Below are 22,643 nucleotides of genomic sequence, written 5' to 3'. Positions count from 1 at the left end.
TCCATCCTTCAGGTCTTAATTCAGGCATCACTGCAATCAGTAAGACTTCCCCGACCTCTCATTCTGAGTCCAGGTGACTGTCTCTATCCTGCTCCTTAGCATCCTGTTCCTCATTAAGTAAGTACCTTGCTCAAATGAGCCTCCCAGTTATCTCTTCTTCTGGCACCTAAATGGTGCTTGGCCCACGTAGACACAACTCTGTGGTATGGATGGCTGCTTCCATAGGACCTTAGTCACATTTGATTCTTCCTATTATGGCACTTAACATATTATCATTCCCTCTTGTCTGTATTACCCACTAGATTGTGAGCTCCGTGACAAAACTTGTCTAGTTCATGCACATTGTATCTCCAGTGCCTGACACATCATCAGGCTTCCATGAATATTTATTTAAAAATAAGCACATATATAGCTATGCTATATGCATATACACAGCATACCTGCAGCAAACATAATCTTTGTAGGAGATGAGTGAGGAGAAATGATAGCAGGACTCTATACCTGTTATCAGTCTGTCTTTGCTACAGCAGCATCTATATGCAGAGTCAGCCAGAGAAACTTCTGATAGCAATTTCACTAAGTTTTATGTTGGCCTAAATTTTCAGTGAGTGAATTTAGAATTCATGTCAAACTTTGTAGGAGGTTAAATATAGTTTGCAGAGCAAGTTTGGAGAGGCCATTGAACATTTAAAGAGAGAAGATGTGTTTGCAGTCTGGTGGCCAAACAGATGCAGTGATATAAAAATATGCAGTAGGACAGCCTTTATTGATTTAGGTAGTTAACTAGAAATGAAACTGGGCACAGCAACATGTGTCTGTAATACCAGCTACTCCAAATGCTGAGGCAGGTGGATCCAATTTCAAGTCCAGCCTCAGCAACTCAGTGAGACCCTCTCTCAAAATAAAAATCAAAAAGGAGTAGGATGTAACTTAAATACCAGTATCACAAAAAAAGAAAAAAAAAGTGAGGTGGAAGTGCAACATTTAAGGAAAAAAAAAAAAAAGACTTGCTACATGGGAAGTGCTCTTCGTGTTGAGCATCAAATGATTCTCATGAGGCCTTCTCTGCTCTGTGAAGGCTTCAGGATAAAGGTAGAAACTAGCTCTAGCCAAGAAGGGCCTTGGTCACTTCCATTTATTTTTTTTTTAAGGATCTCAATGTGAGATATATAGATAGATATTTTTAATGACAAGATGACAAAGCAAGTTCACAATTTTTAATATTTTTATTTAACAGTACACTTAACATAATTTATAGTTAATTTATGTATCAAGTTGAGCCACATGAAATTGTTTCCATTCAACTATTTTTCAACTCAGCAGTGGAGGCTGAACATTAGGCTAAAAGAAACTGAGTTCTAAAGATGAGACATACATATGTATTAAGAGTGAGGAGATGTCTGCCTTACCTTTTAAGTTGTAATTTACAAGTACAAATACTGGAGGCTTCCCTATCTGTAGGTTCATAAGTCAAAGAAAATGCAGCAGTAACTGAAGCATAGTGGACCTGTAGAAAGATTAACTGATTTTCTCCCTTAATCAACAGATTATCTTTCTGCTGTTAAAGGTGAGAGGGTTCTGTTGCCCTCACTTTCACCCACTTCAACAGTAGAAATAATGCAGATAATGTAACTCTTCCCTGCATAATTTCCTTCTTCAGCTTTCCCTCTCCCTATATTCTTCATGGTCCATCTCCTCTTGTGCCTCTGGAGTAAGTGAAGAAGCTTTTACATTTTTCCACCCCCATATCAAATTTTTAACTTGATCTTTGACTTTGAGAAGTTGTGAGATATACCTTGCTGCTTTCAATAAAGAAGATCATTTCGATAATACCAATGAGTCTAATATTGTTAAATTCTTCACGCTCTCTCATCACTACAATGTGAGATGGATCCAAATATGTTGCAACAACGTGGCCTTGGGCCTGCACTTGAGTTATGAAATGTTGTGGCAAACTCTCCTTGTATAGTAATGTTATTGGCTAAGAACTCTGTGCTTAACCCTATCATCAAGCATTCTAAAGTACTTTATCCTTGCTGTGCTCAAAGACTTTCAGAAATTTCTCCTTGATGGAGCATCTGAAATCTTCATAGATGTATAGGCAAGACTCTTTTGGTAATTTCTTTTTTTCCCCAGATACAGTGTTTATTTAGTCATCTGAGTAGGGGCTGACCCCAGAGCTTCCCTAATTGCAGTCAAGGGGTGGCAGATGTTTAAATTGGCATCTGGGCTGCAGTAGGTGGAAAGAAGAACATTGAGTTCCTTTCCACATAGAGTCATGTATAGTTTTTCAGCATAAGATGAAGTTTCAATAAGAAGGAAAATCTGGACTTTAGCTTTTCAGTTTTTCTCTGGATGTAGATTTTAGGGAATTTGTTCATATTGTAAAACCTCATAGCATTCTTTTAGGAGCATGACTTTTACCTTTTAGTAACATCACTTCCTTTACCCTGTCTGCCTTTATCCTGGTTTGCATGCCTATCTTATCCTTGAACAGTTGCCAGGTCTTAACTAATTTTCAGAGCCCAATTTCATCACTTTCTCCACGCAGTATCTAGCTAGTTTTTTTGTATAGAATTGTGTTCAGTGACTATTTATTCAACTGTTAAAATTGCTTTGCTTTGGAGCTGTTTTAATCTGACTGTCTATTGCCCAACTGGGTATAGAAGACTTAAGTGTTTGCTACATTAGGAAGTTGTAAGAGACTTGAATTGGGGTGTACGCCCAGGTGTCAACATTTCCATTTTCTTTGGGAAATTCTAATAAGCATAGTACTCCACTGATCCCATCGGTGTTCTGGGACCCTCCCCTACCTCTCAAACACATCCTACCGTAGCTCATTGATTTAGGGATTACATCTAATTGGCTGGATGCCTCAAAATGTCACTTCCAGACATTTGAAACTTTAAGGAGAGTAGGCTTGATTTGAGTCCTATTTAAGACAGATCATGAAGGGAAATTCAGAGACTCATCACTTGTTCCCACTTCACCTGAGGTCCGTTTCTTCAGCTCTTTTGCAATTCTGTGAGCTTCCCCGTCATCCTTCCGGGAAATCCCTTTTGTGCTCAAGTTGATTAATGTCTATTTCTGTTGCACACATTCAGAGGATCTGAGCCAATGCAATGATTGAGAAGGTTGCAAAGAAAGCCTGTGAGGCTCCAAGGCCTGACATTGCCTTTAACTTGCCATGTGGCATACAATAGTCACTAACTTGTAATTCACACACTCATCTTCATTACCAGGGTTTTAAGACAATGCTTGTGAGAATACACTGAAGGATGGATAGAACTATAAAGTGCAGTAGTCGCAAAGGAAGTTTATTTGAAAATGAGGAAATATGGACATAGGAAAGCAGGGTCCTGTTTGGGGAACAGAGGACTACTTCTGGAGGATAGAGTTCCTTATATTAAAATACAGGTATTTATAATATTATATAACAAAGTCAACAGAGAGATGACTTAATTTATACTCACAGATCCCAAGAGGAGGCATGACATATTGCAAGGGGCCACAGAGGGAAGCACTAATGAGACAAAAGGAGCAAAAGAAAATAAGGGCAGAAGCCTTGATGGTGATTTCTATGGGAAGGATCAGACAAAGAGGAGTTAACAGTTCAGGATTAGCTAGTTTTAATGACTTCAACCAATTTAGGGGAATAGGGATTATCCCTACTTATCTGTTAACTGGCCCTTGGATGATTAGAGCAGGGGACTAGTGACCATGGGTGCAAAGGACCCATAGATTAGGTGTTGGGGAAAGTGGGGTGGGTTGTTCTGCATTTGAAAGGTATGTCCAGGGATAGCAGTTTACTATCTCTAAGCATTGGTTAGCCCTGGATGGGTGTGTGTGTGTGGGGAGTTCCCTCCAGAGTCAATTCAGATGTCAAAGTATCAAAACAAAAAGTTAAAATCATGGTTAATAAATCATATAAGATAGTTTCAGGAAAGAAGGAAGGAATTGGATATAGATCATAAGGAGCTTGTGTTTCATTATGCAAATGATATTTTGCAGCAACCCAAAGGATTTTGAGCAGGGGAATGGTAAGAGTTAGGAATACTACCCTGATGTCTTTAGTCAGGAAAAGGTAGAATTTAAGGATCAGATCAGTGGGACCTATAATTAACTGGATATGGGGTTGATGGAAATGTGGGAATAACAACTAACTTGAATGTTTTAAGCCTTTGTGACTGGAGGATGATACTGCTATTAATGTATGCAGGTGTCTGAGGAGAAGGCACTTCCAATATGAGTCTAAGGAGATAACTGGGCAGAAATGATGAACTGGGTTTCAGAAATGTTGATATGATCATATCTAACAGGCAGTTCTTGTTAATTATTGCCTTGTGTGATATCTGGCATTTTGTGTTTTTGAATTCCCCAGCTATGTCAGAAGAACCCTAAAGTACTTGTGTCTCTTCTTTGTCCCTCCCCAATATCTAACACAGACCCTCATTCCTCTGGTTCTTGTCCTTTTGGAGCTCAACCCAGGCTTTTAACATAGGACACAGCCACCAAGACTTGACCATATGATGATGAAATAGTCTAGGCTCTCTTACTGCTTTAGCAGAGATCTAAAAGTACACAGGAGTACACACCCAGGACATACATAAGAGATTTAATAAGCCATGATTACCTTATCAGTAAATAAAGGGGTGAGTGGGCTGGACTTCCTTCCTTCCTTCTTCTCCCTCCCTCCCTTCCTCCCTCCCTCCTCCCTCCCTCCCTACCCCCCTCCCTCCTCCCTCCCTCCCTACCCCCCTCCCTCCTCCCTCCCTCCCTACCCCCCCTCCTCCCTTCCTCCCCTCCTCCCCCCCCCAGGGGCACTTTACCACTAAGCTACATCTCCAGACCTATTCTTATTATTTTGTACTAGGAATAAAACCCAGGGGCACTTAATTACTGAGCTATATCCCCAATCCTTTTTAAAATTTTTTTTAAATTTTTTTATAAGACAGGGTCTTGCTAAGTTGCTGAATCTGGCTTTGAAATTGTGATGCTCCTGCTTCAGCCTCCTGAGTTGCTGGAATTACAGGTATGTGCCACTACACCTGGCAATAAAGGGCCTTTCTAAATGTTCTCTAAGAACATTTTGTGGTGCTAAGTTCTGTGAATCATTTTTGAGACTTTGTTATATTAGAAAGCTACCTAGTGGATCAGGGATAGTGTTTATCCTTATTTTGTCAATCAACTTTAGGTCAGCCTCTTTGTCATAACTCCTACTAGACCTTGTTAATCTGAGAAGCAGTCAATTCTAAAGGTGTTAGAGCCTCCCTATTGCTTTCCCTGTTCTCTCATTCTTGGCTTCTCTTTATGCACAAGGTAAGGACACTCCTCACACACACATAATTGGTTCATCTGTAGGGGTGAAAGTGTTCTAATACATGCTTTAAATATAATGTGGATGTCAATCAACCAGTGAACCAAATCTGGATTTCTCTGGAGTATTCTAATTCTACTACAAGAACATGGATGAGTGGGGTATCAGTGGTAAAAAAAAGTAAACATGCATGCAAAATGCAAAAGGTCATGATGAAAAAGAAAACAGCCAGGAGAAAAGGAAGTCATAATTATTAAAGGTCTTTCATACATGGCTCTCTACTGGATTCCTTCAGTCCTCCCACAGGGCTTTAAACTTGCAAAAAGCAAAAGATTTATATTATCTGAAGAGAAACTAGAGTATGTGCCTTTTGAACTTGTAAATACATATACGATATGTCTCTTCCCATTAGATTGTATGCCCCCATGAAGACTGGGATTATACAATGTCTTTTTTTTTTTAAGAGAGAGAGAGAATTTTAATATTTATTTTTTAGTTTTTGGCAGACACAACATCTTTGTTTGTATGTGGTGCTGAGGATCGAACCCCAGCTGCATGCATGCCAGGCAAGCGCGCTACCACTTGAGCCACATCCCCAGCCCATACAATGTCTTTCTTGTTCATATTTCTATTCTGGTTCCTCACAGAGTTCTAGGCAAATAGTGGCTGCTGGGCAAATATTACATGAATGAGTGAATAAATGCATTTAAACTTGATAGTGATGAAAAGTAATACTATCTCCATTTTACAGATGTTGAGGCATAGAGGGACTTAGTGACTCACCTCTGATCACATAGCTAAAAAGTTGAGGAATCTGAAGATTGCAGGTGGGTGCCTGAAGTTAGGCTCTTTCTATTTCCCTGAGCATGTCCCTCCTGAAAACTGCCTCAAGCAAGTGTCACAACCACATTCTATGTCTTTGTAACAGAAATGGACCACACCCTACTTGAAATAGTATCAGGGAATCATAGAATGGAAGAACAACTAAGAAACTGGAGAAGAGCTTGGGTTCAAGTAGTAGAAGTAAAAGTTGAGCAAAGCCCATAAAATCAGGTCATCAACTGAGTTTTTTTCTCATTCTTACCCATCACTCTGAAAACTCAGAATCCAAGAGAAAATTTAACTGGCCAGAGGAGGGCAGCATGCCTGTACTGACAGCCCAAGATTGTACAATAGGGGAAAGGAAATTTCCCCCCAAATAATCCAAGTGATTTTAAAAGAAAAAAATAGGAGCATATACTGGGCATCCAAAAAGGAAAAGAAAAGCAAATGTCCATTGCAAGTTGTTACATGGAGGACTGTGGCATCCTAAGCCAGAAATGAGTCATTCCCCAAAGAGGCTATGCCCCTCTCCTCCCCCAGGAGGTCTTAATGGAGGAGAAGAGGGGCAGATGAAGGAATCTATCACAGTGCCATCTTTGAATGCCAGATGGACTTTTCTTTAGAAGTTTCTTGAGTGTTGAAAGTGAGAACTCACATGTCTCCCAATCCACCCCACACACTCCACCAGTCTGGTTTTTATTTTTATTTTTTTTCTGTTGCTTCTGTTGTTGTTCACACCTTCCTGTAGGGTCATTTCAAATTCCTATTTCCTGATGACACAACATCCTTCTGTAATCAGCTGGCAGTGGGTAGAGCCTGCCAAAACCTCAGGTAGCAGCCCTGCCTGGCACCATTTTCAGCAGCATCCTGTTCACAACTTTCCAGTTTGACTCCAAATGCCAATTTTGGTTTGTGAAAATTTCCATGGCCTCCTGCTAGGCTACTCTCTACATATTCCAGCTTATAGCACAGTGATCTCTTGGGCTGGGCCCCAGCCCCCACCCTGTGCTCTGTGCTATCATTACTTCACAGAGGACTTTTTTTTTTTTTTTTTTTTTGTACTGGGGATTGAACTCGGGGGCACTGGACCACTGAGTCACATCTCCAGCCCTATTTTTTATTTTATTTAGAGACGGGGTCTTGCTGAGTTGCTTAGCACCTCACTTTTGCTAAGGCTGGCTTTGAACTTTTGATCCTCCTGCCTCAACCTCCCGAGCCACTGGGATTACAGGCACGCACCACCAAGCCCAGCCTGACACTTTTAACATTGGTAATGAGCAGTGACTTCAGACATAGCCCAACAACCCCACTTGGGAGGAGGGACATGGAGGAACCCAGAGAGGATAGGGAACTCTGTTATAGTTTTATGTTCCAATTGTGACAGAACCAGGACTTGGAAACCAAGGCTTTAAGTCCACTACCCCAGGCTTCTTCATGAAAAAAGGCTGCTAAATTAGGAAAGCGAGGGTCTTGCAATTCTGCTACAGTATGCCAAAGAGTCTACAATTCTAGAGTTACAAGGAGGCCCTGCATTTTCTGTTGGAATAATTGATTCAGGATTTTCCCTTAGCAGCCTCCTCTGTTGTCAGGCTCTGGGCTAAGCATTTACTGATCTTCAGTGCTCCCTACTACTTTAGGGTTTACTATTAGCCTTATTACGCAACTATAGATCAACTTATGAACAAATCTTAACAATATTGAATCTTCCAATCCATGAACTTGGCATAATACTCCATTTTTAAAAGATCTTTCAATTCTCTTTCAATATGTTGGTCTTGTACTACTTTTGTTAAAATTATTCATATCTTTTTCTTGTTATTATGCATGGAAATATTTTCATAGCTTAGTCTTCCCATTGTTTTTTAATAGTGTATTCTGAAACTTTTCTAAACTTATCACTTCTAGTATATTCTCTCAGATTCCTTAGGCTTTTCTACATATAAGATCATGTTGCCGGCAAAGTAAGGAAAAGGATTACTTCTTCCCCTCCAATGTGCATGTCTTCAATGTCTTTTTCTTGCCCTGTTGTACTGGTTAGGATCTTGTATGTAAAGCTGAATAGCAGCACTAAGAGTGAACATTCTTGTCCTTTTTGCTTTCTTTTTGACAGATCCTGGTTGCTGTCTTTTCAAAATGAATCTTGGTGTTTCTTCCAGAAAGGAGGTAGTAAAGCCTTTCTGCTGAATTAAGGAGTATCTTCATCATCTCCTCCTGCCTTCTTTCCTTGAAGATGTATGAAATGTGGATTTCTCATAAAGGACAAATGACATCCATATTTCTCTCTCAAAGGTCCCTCTGGAACAGCCTCATCCTTTCAGCAGGAGAGGTTTAATATGTGAAAGGAGTTTAACACTTTTCTTCTTTGGTCCCCTCCAGGGATTCAGTGAGTATGTTAGTCAGCTTTCCATCACTATGACAAAATACATGAGAAAAATCAACTTAAAGGATAATGATTTTTTTTTTGACTCATGGTTTCAGGAGTTTCAGTCCAAGGTCACTTGGCTGTGTTGTTTTGGGGTCTCTGGTAAGGCAGAACATGATGGTAGAAGGGCCTGGTAAAGGAAAGCTGTCATCTCATGGCAGCCAGACAACAAAAAGAAAAGGGACCCAGGGACAAGATATAGCCTTCAAGGGCAGGCCCCCCAGTGACCTACTTCCTCCAACTAGGCCCCTCCTCCTGAGGTTCCCACTACTTCCCAATAGTGCCACCAGCTGGGTATCAAGCCTTCAACATATGAGCCTTTGGGGACATTCCAGATTCAAACTGTAACAGTGAAGGAAAAATGAAAATTATGGTGCTTAGAACTCTGATGCAAGATCTCACTAAATTCCAGAAGGAGCTGGGATGATGCTCACAAGAACCTGACAGCTGAGAGCCTCCTAGGCACTGCGGGATCCTGTGATGCGCTCCCTGCTATATTCCACCTGCCTGTGCTTTCTCCTCACCCACGCTCTTTAGAGCACCTGCTAACCCCAAACAGACTGATCCTGCCAAAGCCCCTAAGCCCCATGCTCATCTTAGGGTCTCTGGTTATGCTATCCCTTCCCTCTTGGAATGCCTTCCCACTTTCTTCTGCTTATCCCTTTTTCAGCACCTATCTTGAATCTTCTAAAATCTGATCAATCTGGACCCCAGAAATTTCTTCATCTCTCCACATCTGTAGTCTGACTGCCACTCAGTACATGATTACAGCAGGTTTGTGCTGTGTAGTTCATAAAGTTTTTCCTAACCACTTGGATATAGGAAATTTCACATTTATTTTTGTCTAAATCATGATCTGTAGCTCCACCCACCAACACTGATGAGAAATCTAGAATCAGCAACTAAAAGGAATGTCTCCTTCTTTCTGAGGTTCTTGCAGTGGCTCTGGGGGAAGGTCTTTAGTATCCTTTATCGCTGATAAGTTAACTATTCACTATGTCCCAAGCCTCTTAGGCAGGTTTTGAGAGCACAGTGCAACCTTTCAGTAAATCCTTGTCAAGTTACTATCTCTAACTTGTTTTTGTGTACCCCACCCCACCGGACTCTGGCACAGAGAAGTCTCCCTGAGCCCCTCGACACTCTACAGAAAACCTGAAGGTGACCACACAAGAGGACTAGCCTTGCCCACACAATCACAGACATGGGTGGACCCATCACGGCTGGAGAGAGCAGGTGTGAAGTGAGTGACTAAGGGGGTGCAGCTGGAACATGTGGTCCCCAGGCCATGGGGGGCAGCAAGACCCCATTTAGGCACTTCCTCCCTTCCTGAGGTGGCCCTGAGGTCCCGGGCAACCCTACCCATGACCCTGGAGCCTGTCATTGTCTCATGGTTCAAGTTCTTTCTGCCTGGAGAGTACGTGCCTGTTTGGCCACTTTGCCAGGGTTTCCATCACATGCTAGGGATCGTGAATTATAAAAGTCGCTTTTCTCCAGTCAATTTAAGCCAGTCTGGCATGAGTCCCTTATTCTCCTTTGTCAACGAGGCAAAGACTCAGTTGTTCATCCAGCTTTGTGTCTTGCAATGAAGCAGCCTTTTCCCTGCCCTTCCTTTCTCCCTTAGAAGCCCTGATTCTGGCTTTTTCTTGACCCTGCTCTGAAGTGTGTGGAAAATCTGCTTCAGTGCAGTTCCCCAGTAGTTGGTTTCTCCTCACTTCCACCTTTTCCTCCTGTCTGTGTGGGACCATCCAGGGATGAGAGTAGGAATAGGGTTTGTAACTGGCAGCTCATTGATGGGTGTTATTTTGATGCCGAGCAAGAATTACTAAACTAACACTCCATGGAGAGGCCTCTGTAGCCAGGGGCTACAGCTGGTGCAGGACTTACAGCAGGAGGGCAGGATGAGGTTTGGTCTCTGCCCCCAGCAGTTCAGCATCTAAGCTGTTAGAGGAGGATCCCCTGTGGGATTTTGACAAATAGAGGTATTTCTTTCCTATTTTTAAAACCAGAAGTCTTTTCATGGAGGCCCTTTTTAGAGCTTGTACCTGTCTATTTGTACTTCCACCTTTTAGTGTACAACCTCCTCCATCCACTTCTACTTATCCCCCTAGATTATCTCCTGCAGTGTGAGATTAATTTTTACCCGGAGACTTCTCCTTTCTAACCAGTTGAGTTCTACCAGTTTTTTCACCACCTTGATGCTTTGTTTGATTTATTTTGCATGTGTTTAGTAGTGGCTTTGAAGTAATCCAAATCTTGTATCTTACTTTCAGAATCCCTAAAGCCAGAGTGCATCTTTCTCCACTCAGTGCTTAGTTCAATTCTTGGCCCACAAGACACTGACCACCTTCCGCAAAGCCTCACACATGCCTTACAGCTAAACCCCAGGGTGCCTGAAGTTAAAGCTCTACTGGCTCTTTGAATCAGACAGAGCTGCTACTTCCAGTACCTGCTAACTAAACACTGTCAGGTGCCCTAATGGATGCTTCCTCCTGCATGTAGACTTACTGAGAGGTGTGTTTATTGAGGTTAGCAGGTTGTTTTTCAGTTTACATCCCCTTAACCCAAAGAAAAGGTTTGGTGGAAAAGGCAAGTTGAAATTTCTGAAGGGATGCTATTTCAGATCATGTCTTTCTGAGCCCTTGAGTCTATAATTTAAAAAAAGGGAAGGTAGGCATAGCTTAGTGGTAGAACATGTGCTTCATGTGCTTTAGGCCCTGGGTCCAATCCCCAGTACTCCAGTACTCCCCACCAAACACACACACACACACACACACACACACACACACACACACACACTCACTCTCTCTCTTTCTCTCCCTCCCTCTCTGTCTGTCTCTCTCTCTCTCTCTCTCTCTCTCTCTCTCTCTCTCTCTCTCTCTCTCACACACACACACACACACACACATACATACCAGCCCAGGTGATGCTGATGTATACCTTTGATTATCAGTGGGATCTACTTGATACTGACAGTGTAGTCCCTGGGCAAACAGCATCATCTTCAGCCTTAACTAATCAAGAAATGCATAATCCCATGCTACACCTAAAACTACCGAATCAGAATCTATATTGTAGTCAGATGCTCAGGTGATTAGCTCATACCCTGCAGTATAAGAACTCTTGATTTATTAGTGATTGCACTGGGGCATGAGCTTTAACTAGGGCAACTTATTATGGTCACTCTTCCTATCATGGAGATAGTATGTGGGAGCTGAAGAAAGGACAGAGAAGAAATTTGGGCAGCTACAACTCTAGGATCCTCTTACTCCGAAACTGGGATAGAGTCTCAAGGCCTATCTTTCTGGACTCTTTTTTTTTCACAGTAGGTAACTAATAATTGAATTGTTTGTTCTCCTCTTTAGTTGTGCTTGCTATTATTACAGCATAAGTTGTTGCTGGAAGCAGAGAAGAGTGTTTGGGGCAGCAGAGAAGACTGTTAATGAGCTTATGGGGAGAGATCTCCGGAACTGTCATAACCCTTCATCTTTTCTTTTATTCGATGCTGATCCACACACCCACTACTCCTCCTCTCACCTCCTCTTAGAGTAACCTTAGTTGCTATGACTGTTCTCTCCCTACATCCTATTTCTGCCTTTTCTAGTTCTTGACATTTTGTCTTTTATCCTGTTGCAGACTTTTAGCTTGCTTCCTAGCCTCCATTAACTTTCTGATCTTCAACAGATAATTCTTTTAACACCTTCTGTTACACCAGTGAACACTGAGGATTCAAAGTGAATGCAAGATGCAATTCCTGCCTCCAAGGGTCTGCACCATTGTGTTCATTACTTAGCCCTCACTGTGCTAAATGCTTAATTTAGGTAATCTTATTTAGTTTTCAACAATATAACTGTGAGGTTGTCCCCACATTATAGGTGCAAGAATCTGGGCTAAAATCCTTAAATAATTTCCCTAGGGTCATAGCTAATTTAGAAGCATAGGTAGGATTTAGGCCTAAGTATGGTCATCTCAAGTCTGTTACTGAAGATCCATACTTCTAGCTCAGAATTGCATGGTTTCACAATGCATAGTCATTACTTAATGTATATAAAAGTCTTTTTTCTCTTGGGAGAAAAAAAAAGTCTGTATTAAAGCACTCTAGTAAAGACATTTTCCTCATTGATGAGCCCAGGACACATTTCCAATGCCCAGGACAGTGCCTCACATATCACAATCAACAGGAGGAAGAAGGGTGTTTTGAACCATCTCTTGGATTCCACCCTTCTACCACAGAGCATCCTCAAGCCTGAGGTTCTCAGCATCCTTGGAGCCTGGAGTCCTCCCTAATTCACCTCTGCCTCTCAGAGGCAGGCAGCCAGACCAAGAGACCCTTTTTCACTTTGTCTAAATATAACACATGGAGTTAATCCAAGCTTTCTACCTAGAAAATTCCAAAACACATTATTCTGAAGCTTTATAATTTACACAACGGACAATAAGAATGTTGAAGGTGGGCTGGGGATGTGGCTCAAGCGGTAGCGCGCTCGCCTGGCATGCGTGCTACCCTGGTTCGATCCTCAGCACCATATACCAACAAAGATGTTGTGTCTGCCGAGAAGTAAAAAATAAATATCAAAAATTCTCTCTCTCTCTCTCCTCCCTCTCTCTCTCTCTCTCTCTCTCCTCTCTCACTCTCTCTTTAAAAAAAAAAAAAAGAATGTTGAAGGAGCTAGGTGCAGTGGTGCAGGCCTGTAATCCCAGCAATTCAGGAAGTTGAGGCAAGAGGATCATGAGTTCAAAGCCAGCCTCAGCAAAAGCAAGGGCCTAAACAACTCAGTGAGATCCTGTCTCTAAATAAAATACAAAATAGGGCTGGGGATATGGCTCAGTGGTTAAGCACCCCTGGGTTCAATCCCCAATAACAAACAAACAAAAAATAAATAAAATTGAAGGAATTTCAGTAGATGTCTGTGGTACAACCCTACCTTTCCTGGTGCTATGATTAGGATATAAGTTATCCTCCAAAAGCTCACATGTGAGACAACACAGGAAGGTTCAGAGGAGAAATGATTGGCAGGTTAACCCAATCAGTGAATTAATCCCTGATGAGATTAATTGAAGTGGTAGGGTGTAGTTGGAGGAGGTGGGAATTGGGGCATAGCTTTGGGGTATATATTTGTATCCGGAAAGTGGAGTCTCTCTCTGCTTCCTGATCACCATGATGTGAGGCTGCTTCCCTCTGTCACATTCTCCCACCATGATGTCCAGCCTTACCTCCAGCCCTGAGAAATGGAGCTGACCTTCTATGGACTGAGACCCCAAAACCGTGAGCCCCTTCTCTATAGTTATTCTAGTTAGATCCTTTAGTCACAGCATCGAAAAGGCTGACTAAAACACCTGATGTTTTAGAGGCTGCCCATTATGCCAGCTGTCTCCCACAATGGCTATGAGAGAATATCCTCTTCCAGGCTCCTTTGTGCTACCTCCTCAGGGCACTTATAGGACTTTCCCTTTTCTGTCCTTTAAAGGGAAAAACATAACATAGGCCACAGAGAATGATTTAACATTTCTGTTGTGCTAATAAGTTTTGATTTATATTGTGATTATATTGTAGCATTCTCTTTTGTGACCTGGTGGGCACAGGAAAAATTATTGAAGGCTGAAATGTATATAAACTGTTCAGACAACCTAAATTAGAATCCTTCACTTGGGAAGCCTTTGAGAAAGCTTTCTCAAGACTGCTAAATACAGGATAGGAATTAGTCCCATTTTATAGGCCAGGAAACTGAGACCAAAGGTAAGGTAGGATACAGGAACTTTGACATGCTTTACTGTTCCCACTACACAATATATCATTTCCTAAACTGAATTCACAATGGGAAGTTTGAATGTTAAATTTGGCAGGGTTGTGGTTAAAAACTTTAAATTTAGAGTCAGGAAAACTTTGGTACTTGGGTAAGTTATTAACCTCAGTTTCCTGAAAGAAATTACTAATATGTACCCCACTGGCTTGTAATGAGGAATTAAACAGGATGATGTATGTAGAACACTTGATAGAGTGCTTGGCACATAGTTATCACTTCATAATTGTTAGTTGTGATTTTTACTAAAACTATGATTATGTGAGTCCTTCAGTTTCCCTGAGAAGTCCTCCTTGTTATGTGACCAGCAGGCTTATCCTTGTAGGGCCCAGTTACATGTAGTTTTTGTTAGTCTGGTTTTTTCTTGACCTATTTTCTGGTTAAAACTCAGACTTTCAGGATTGCAACCACATCCCCTTAGTCTTTACACTCATTTCAGACATAATGTTCAAACTGAGATTTTAGTTACTAATCTAAATACAGTATTAGTATTAGTTCATGGAACAGACCTCCTACATGTTCTTATTATTTCTTGATAACTCAGGTCTGAAATACCAATGTCACAAGGTCCGGAGATGTTAGCTCAAGTAGAGCAGATCCATGCCCAAGAACTGATATGTCTTTTTTGAAAGAGAGAACTTGCTTCCTTTAGTTTCTATAGCAAATATTGAATCTAGGGTATCAAATGATCTGAGACATATTGCAATAAAGGGGCTTAATTAAGAATACAAATTCCATTAAATCAAAACTATTTACAACCCTGGGATTTTGTAAAGTCTAAAGAAAGAATTCTCCAGACTTGGTCCAATAGACTTGGTTCTGTATAACCACTTGAGAATATTTTAATTTCAAGAGTCAACATATTAATGCTGATTGACATTGGTTTTTCTCTGATGCAGAATGATAGACATGGCTACCTCATGGTTCTCATTTCAGGTCCCAATACCCTAGGACTTGAAGGAAACTGACATTCTCTCCCTACTTTCCTCTCTTTTTTACCTCATTAAATTAAGAGAATTCTTCAAAGAATCAATAACTGGATAATCCATTTTTATGATAAGAAAGAGACTCCTTTAACTAACTCATTACCTCCTTCAGTCTTGGTACAGCTTTCTTCTTTATTTCTTTTTTATTTTTTTCAACTGGCAATGGAATCCAGAGGCACTTCACCACTAGTACTAGTTGTACCCCTAGTCATGTGACACCAACCTAATAAGAACTTCCCAGAGAATCTTGGAAATGTTTTCATATGTACTGGAAAGAGATGAATGATAAAATTTGGTGAATCCAAAGCATTGTGTCTGCTTACAGGGAAGCCCCCTCTTCCTCTCCTATCCTCCTTCTTCAAATGTAGCAGTCTGACCTACAGACTGATACGGTAAGTACAGTCAGCACTGTAAATTGGATGGAAGAAACGATGAACGAATTGTAACCTAAGATCTTGTGGTGAATAAAAGAGTGGACTGGAATGGATTTGTATTGAACTGGTTAGCTGGTTAATAGAAAATTCTGTATTAATTTATGGTATGCCCACAAATTATAGGAAGAAATCAAAACCACGCCATTAAAAAATAGGACACAGCTAGGTGTGGTGATGCATGCCTCTAATCTCTGAAGGAGGATTGAGACAGGAGGATCATGTGCTCAAGGCCAGCCTCAGCAATTCCATATTAATTTCTCTGACACCCTGGGGAGTTCTTATCAGATTGGGGCCACATGACTGGATTAAAACCAATAGCACAGGGAAGAAATTACATGTTATTCTCAGGCCTCTGGCCATAAAATTCATTGCACCTTTGTCCATGTTCTCACTTTCCCTTCTGTGATGACCTCTGAATCTAAATAACAGCAATATAAGATTATAGGGTTGTGGATCCCTGAGTCACCACTGTAAGGAGAGCCACAGAAGGACTCTGGTCTGGGGCTTCCTTGTTATTGACCTAGCCTTGTTTGCCCTACTACATGCTTTCTAAAGGTGGGGGTGTCTTAGTTTAATACTGAAGGGAAAGAAGAAATTAGGCTACATCAAGTCACTTTTAATGATCTTATTCCAGCTAGGAAAAAAAAAAAACATCAAAAAATAGCCAGATTTCCTATGCAGAATATATTGATCAAATACCAAAGTTTTGAATGAACCCCAGGTTTCTGCTTAAACAACTGGATATAGTACAATCACCACAGAAGAGACTGTAGAATTTTCCAGAAAAATTCTTCACACTATAGAAAGTTGTAACAAGACTGCCAAGTGTGATGGCACATGCCTATGATTTTAAAGACTTGGGAGGCTGAGTCAAGGGGATCACAAGTTTGAGGTTAGCCTCAGCAATTTAGCAAGATTCTGCCTCAAAAAAAAAAAAAAAAAGACCTGGGATTGTAGCTCAATGGTAAAGCATCTCTGGGTTCAATCCTCAGTATGGATGGATGGATGGATGGATGGAAGGAAGGAGGGAGGAAGGGAAAGAAGGAAGGAAGGAAGGAAGGAAGGCTGGCTACTAGATTGGGGATCCCCAGAAAATTCCTTTTATCATTTGAACACACAACCTTTATCATTTGAACACACAACCTTACTCACCAAAGGCATTCCAGCTCTCCTCCTCCCCTCTAAGGCACTCTGGCAATAACTCTGTAGTTGTTTCAAAGATTGGGAAATTATTCTGAAAGCAAAGTGGCCTGTCGATGGCATTGACTTTGGCTCCCCTCATCACCACTGTCAGTGTTGCCATAAGCCTGTTTGTAAGGTCCTAAAGTTGGCTGCCCTTGAAATAAAATGGGAAAAACCTGAGTTTGTGGGATAGCTTGGTCCCAAGCCCAGTTCCTCTGCCAAAGAGAGTGAACAATCCTGCATTTGTGGTACCCTGAGCTTGCAGTGACCTTCCGGGCCAGCCATGATGCCGGAGGGAGCACTTATTCTCTGAAATGACAGTAGAGGAAGAACCAACCCATTGCCCAAGGACTAATAAATAGGCCCCTCTTTTTCCTGGGACAGCTTCAGCAGGGCCCTGTACAGGACTTAACTCTTTGTTTTCTTGAAATTTGTGCACAGAGACTCATCTGTTTTATCTCTTAGTTAAAAACTGATTGGGTTGAAAACAGATAATTAGTCCTCAGTGCTAACTATAGTTTAAAGTTATTTGAGGACTTGAAATAACCTTTACCTCTGTACCAGAGGGTAAGGATCATGTGAGTTTTATTTATTGTTTGACAAATAAATAGTACATACTAGCATAGTGCATGGCAAAGAGTATGTACTAGGGAAATTTTATTAAATGGAGAATGACTATGGATAGCCTTCTCTCAAGGCTTAGGCTCTCATTTTGCCTTGCTTTACCACCATCCTCTCCACAAGTGAACATTTTCTCTTGTCATTGTTAACATAAAATATGTTTCATGTGGCTTCTACTGCTTGTTCTTGACTCAGTGACTCTCAAAATCATCAGGGACAGAGACTTGTGGTCATCCCTTTCACTTTCAACTTTGGGCTGGTGGTAAAACCTCTTGCGTATGTGTATCCTGAGTGTGATCTCCTCTCTCCAGCACTTTCAAAATGCACAAGTCCATTTGTGAGGGCAGAGCCTTCTTGATCAAATCACTTCTCACTGCCCAAATGGGGATTAAGCTTTAACATACGAATTTTTGCCAAGGTCTTTGAGAAAATGATTCTCAGCCTCTTGTTCAACTTGGCCAAGAAGGTCCCTTGCTTAGATTCCCAGAATTGCAACTCTTGGTGCTAATTTTAAGTCCTTTTGTGGTCTGTCCCCCAAAATCTAGTCATCTAAATGGGCTGCAACAGTTTTGTTGGTTTTTTTTTTTAAAGAGAGAGAATTTTAATATTTATTTTTTTTAGTTTTTCAGCAGACACAACATCTTTGTATGTGGTGCTGAGGCTCGAACCCGGGTCACACGCATGCTAAGCAAGCGCGCTACCGCTTGAGCCACATTCCCAGCCCATGCAACAGCTTTTATCAGGGTAGCCAGCCCTCTGACCCAAAAAGTCTGGATATTTTCCTTTCCTTGGGAACATTGTACTGTAAGTCTGGCAATTCCTGAAAATGTAAAAGATCCTCATTATTTAATATTTTCCAGCAAATAATGCCACGGCATCTGAGGTAGGAGTTTAGGGATATCAAGATGGCAGAGACAGGGTACAAGAAAAATGCTGGCTAGAATATAAGATGGGACAATGAATCATCTTGTCCCTGTTTATGGTAAGTCCTATTACCATGGCAACTCCCGCCACTGAGTGCTTATCAACATAGCAACTCTGCCAGAAGTCCCATATTATAATTAGGCGAAAATAAAGTAACCAATGGGAACAAATAGGGCAGGGTCTTCAATTAGGTACATAAAGAGAAGAATGTGGGACAGTTTGACACATAAAAAATCAAATTGCCCAGACCTTGGGGTCTTGACCTCTCACTGAGGTTGCTCCACTCTACTTTAAGGAGTGTTTTTGTTGTGTATGTTGTTTTGTTTTTGTACTAGGGATCGAATCCAGAAGTGCTTAACCACTGAGACAAATCCCCAGCCCTTTTTTGGAGGAGGTTGGGGGATCAGGGATTGAACTCAGAGCACTCATCCACTGAGCCACATCCCCAGCCCTATTTTGTATTTTATTTAGAGACAGGGTCTCACTGAGTTGCTTAGCGCCCCACTGGTTGCCGAAGCTGGCTTTGAACTCATGATCCTCCTGTCTCAGCCTCCTGAGCTGCTGGGATTACAGACATGCACCACCGTGCCCAGTTCCTCAGCCCTTTTTTATTTTTTTGTTTTGAGACTGGTTCTCACCAAGTTGCTTAGGGTCTTGCTAAGTTGCTGAGGCTGGCCTCCAACTTGCAATTCTCTTCTTCAGTCTCTTGAGTGGCTGGGATTATGGCTGGATCACCACTCTGAGCTCACTTTTACTTCTAATACATCTATACTCTGCCTTTTATTTCTGCATGTCTTGCTCAGTTCTTTGTTTGGAAGCCAAGAACCTGGACCCCTACTGGACTCTTCACTGATATCACATCTACTTCTTCAGATTCATCACTTCGATGGTTTCTATGGAGCCCTGTTGCCTTTGGAGGAGGGAGCTACCTGTAGAGTCTCAGGATAGTTCACCCTCCCAGACTTTTTAATGCATTTCTTAAAAAAGAAGAGAAGCAAGAAGGGGAAATGGAGAAGAATGAGGAGGACATTAAATAAAAGCTAAATGTGAATAGATCATCCTACTACACATTGCTCTTCACACATTGACTGCCAAGACAGATTCCCTGTTTTTCTTAAGCAGAAATCAGACTTCCTTCTCTAAATTGTACTTACTCAAAAATTTAAGAACAAACATACAATCAGGAAGAAAATTGAGAGATCATCCTGTTAAGCTGTCTGGCTTCAAGGTGCTGACTCTTTGCTAGACATTTTAGTAAAATAATTGAAAAACTTATGTAAAATAGTACTATAGGTGATGGGGCAGGCTCCTAGGATGAGACACATCCCCAGCCCTTCAGGGTGTCTGAAGTTAAATTATTATTATTATTTTTAGAATAAGCATCAGTTTTATTTTGGAGGATTAGGATCAGTGGTAGGAAAACAATTTGTGCATGGGCCCCTTGGTGCATGTCACCTTGGGAAAGGATTAGGGGTGGGAGCAGCATTGTGAGGCAAGGGAGGACTAGCTCTTGGATCTGACTTGGCATACCTTTTCAGAGCCTGTGACATGTTCTCCAGGCCCTACTGCCTAGTATTTCAAAGCACCTAGTCATTGCTGTCTACATCAGTCTCTAGTAAGGGGAGGACAGTCCTGACTCACAGGGTGTGATCCAGATTATCATATCGTCAATAGTAGGTTTGAAAGGAAAACATCAAATTGTGTGAAGGTGGGAGAAGTTGTCACAAACTGTTAATTCATGACACTCTTAAGAATAATGGAAATATTAAAACAAAACAAAAACGCAGGCTGGGGTTACAGCTCAGTGGCAGAGTGGTTGCCTAGCATGTATGAGTACCAAAATAAAATTTAAAAACAAACCCACTGTATTCTATGAGGCTGTTGTGAAAAGCAAACTAGGAAGGAAACCAAATGCAGACCCTTTGAATGCCACAGAAACAGGCCCCAGATCATGCATCAACCCCTGTAACAAAATCAGAGCATGAGACACTAGGGTGGGAGAGTGATTGAATTTCACAGATTAAGAGCCTTTGATGAGCAGCCAGGCATGATGATGCATGCTTGTAATCTCAGCAACTCTGGAAGCTGAGGCAGGGCGGATCACAAGTTCAAGGCCAGCCTCAGCAATTTAGCAAGGCCTGAAGCAATTTAGTCTCAAAAAATAAAAAGTGCTGTGGATGTAACCCAGTGGCTAAGTGCCTCCTGGGTTCAATCCCCAGTACCAAAAAAAAAAAAAAAAAAAAAAAGCCAATATGAGCAAAACCAAAAACCAAATCTTCCTTTCCCCTGAGATGTGCCTTGCTGCTGAGTCATGCTGGTGAGGTATCATGATTTTTTTCTTGCACAGTTTTCTTCTGTAAAAGTCATTTCAGAAGTTGATGAAATCTACCCAATTATGTATGAATATATCATGAATATATACATGTATGAATGTATACTGTACATGTATGAATATATCATGAATCCTGCATATACATATATGTATATATATATACATATATATAATTTTAATGCATTAATTAATAATACAAGGGAGATTAGTAGCACAAGCAAATCTGGGGAAAGAGGAGGGGGAGAATTCTATTGTGAAGGAGCTGTCCCCATTCTCCTTTAGCTGGTTAAATGTGATTTGACTCAACTCAATTCCAGAGCAGGGATTGAGCATCTGTGTGATGTGTGTGGATACTGATGAGGCACTGCTGGGTGGAGGAGAACAAGTGGGACATTTCCCTGACTAGAGGGAACCCATCATCAAGCAGGGGCCATAGATGTGTAGACAAATAACTACAGTGTGGAACAGAAGGAGGATACATTATGCCCTGGGGAAGTGAGGGAAGGTTGTAGAGTAGGTGAGGTTTGAGCTGAGTCTTCAAGGGTAAATTGGCCTTGAAAGTAAGACAAGAAAGGGTTAGTGAGGGGAAGCACAAACAAAGCCACAGATGCATAGAAGTTTACCGGGTAGGTGTGTGCCTGGGTAGAAGATGGAGCAGGGCAGAAGAAGCAGACAGGTCCTGGGTATGGATGGGTATTTTCCCTGCTCAGAACTTGGGCAGAATCTCACTAGCATAAGCCAATACCTGGCCTTGGAATGTAATGGGGAAGGAGCCTGATTTAGGTTGGAAGTTATTTCCTTGAGGCCTTGCCACTCAACTGGTGCCAGAAATCCCCAGCATTCTACTCACTCCTTAGAGGTCTTTTGTGTACAAAGAGGTTCCCTGAAAGAAGTAGCACATTAACAATCTGACCACAGCCCTTTGTGCTCAATGTCACACCCACAGGTAGTCACCTTTCTGGAACTCAAAGGCAGACTCTGGTGTAAGGCTGTCTGTGTTCAAAGTTTAGAAATAATAGCAATAGCTAGTATTTCTTGATTACTAGCTTCTATATTTCACCGAGCCCCAGAGGCAGAGTGACAGCCAGTCACCCTGTGGGAGGAACCACAAGTGGATTCTGCTGGCAGAATGTAAAGAATATGGGCACAAATACATTCCTTTGCCCTCAGGATCATTTGCTCTCACAATGCCACTTCATAGTAGACTGCTCTAGAACAATGCTGACCAACAGAAATTTAATGTGATTCATATACTTAATTAAATTTTTTTCTAGTAATTCAATTACCAAAAGTAAAAAAGAAACAATTAATTTTAACCATATATTCTCAACCAGATTATCAGAAACATCATTTAACATGTAATTAATATAAAAATTATTATTTTTTTAAAGAAAGAGAATTTTTTATTTCTTTATTTTTTTTAGTTTTTCAGCAAACACAACATCTTTGTTTGTATGTGGTGCTGAGGATCGAACCCGGGCCGCACGCATGCCAGGCAAGCACGCTACCGCTTGAGCCATATCCCCAGCCCATAATATAAAAATTATTAATGAGATATTTTACATCTTTTGGGGGGCACTAAGGTTTTAAAATCAGGTATATTTTATAGCACATCTCAATTTGTACAATCCACATTTCCCATAGTCACATGTAGTTAGTATCTACCATATTTGATAACAGCTCTGGATCAATGGCCCACATGACTGGACAGAAATAATAGCAATAGCTAGTATTTCTTGATTACCAGCTGAAAGATCTTGAGCAAGTTACTAAACCTGTGCTTGTTTCCTCCTTTGTAAAAGAGA

At 41.3% G+C, this 22,643-nt stretch overlaps 1 protein-coding gene across 1 annotated transcript in view; it reads left to right on the top strand.

Annotated features, from left to right (window-relative positions):
- Nucleotides 1-21,042, top strand: part of CDC7 (cell division cycle 7) — a 56,914-nt gene extending 35,872 nt beyond the window's left edge. The window contains exon 12 of the mRNA XM_081307674.1: nt 19,310-21,042. Coding sequence (XP_081163800.1) covers nt 19,310-19,359 — 50 coding nt within the window. The 3' untranslated portion in view covers nt 19,360-21,042. The remainder of the gene's footprint in view (nt 1-19,309) is intronic.
- The last annotated feature ends 1,601 nt before the right edge of the window (nt 21,043-22,643 follow it).

Source organism: Spermophilus citellus, assembly GCF_964194105.1.
Source record: "Spermophilus citellus genome assembly, chromosome: 9".
In the NCBI taxonomy this organism is placed as follows: domain Eukaryota; kingdom Metazoa; phylum Chordata; class Mammalia; order Rodentia; family Sciuridae; genus Spermophilus; species Spermophilus citellus.
The sequence above is the reverse complement of the archived record's forward strand: the minus strand, read 5'-3'. Positions and strand labels throughout refer to the sequence as shown.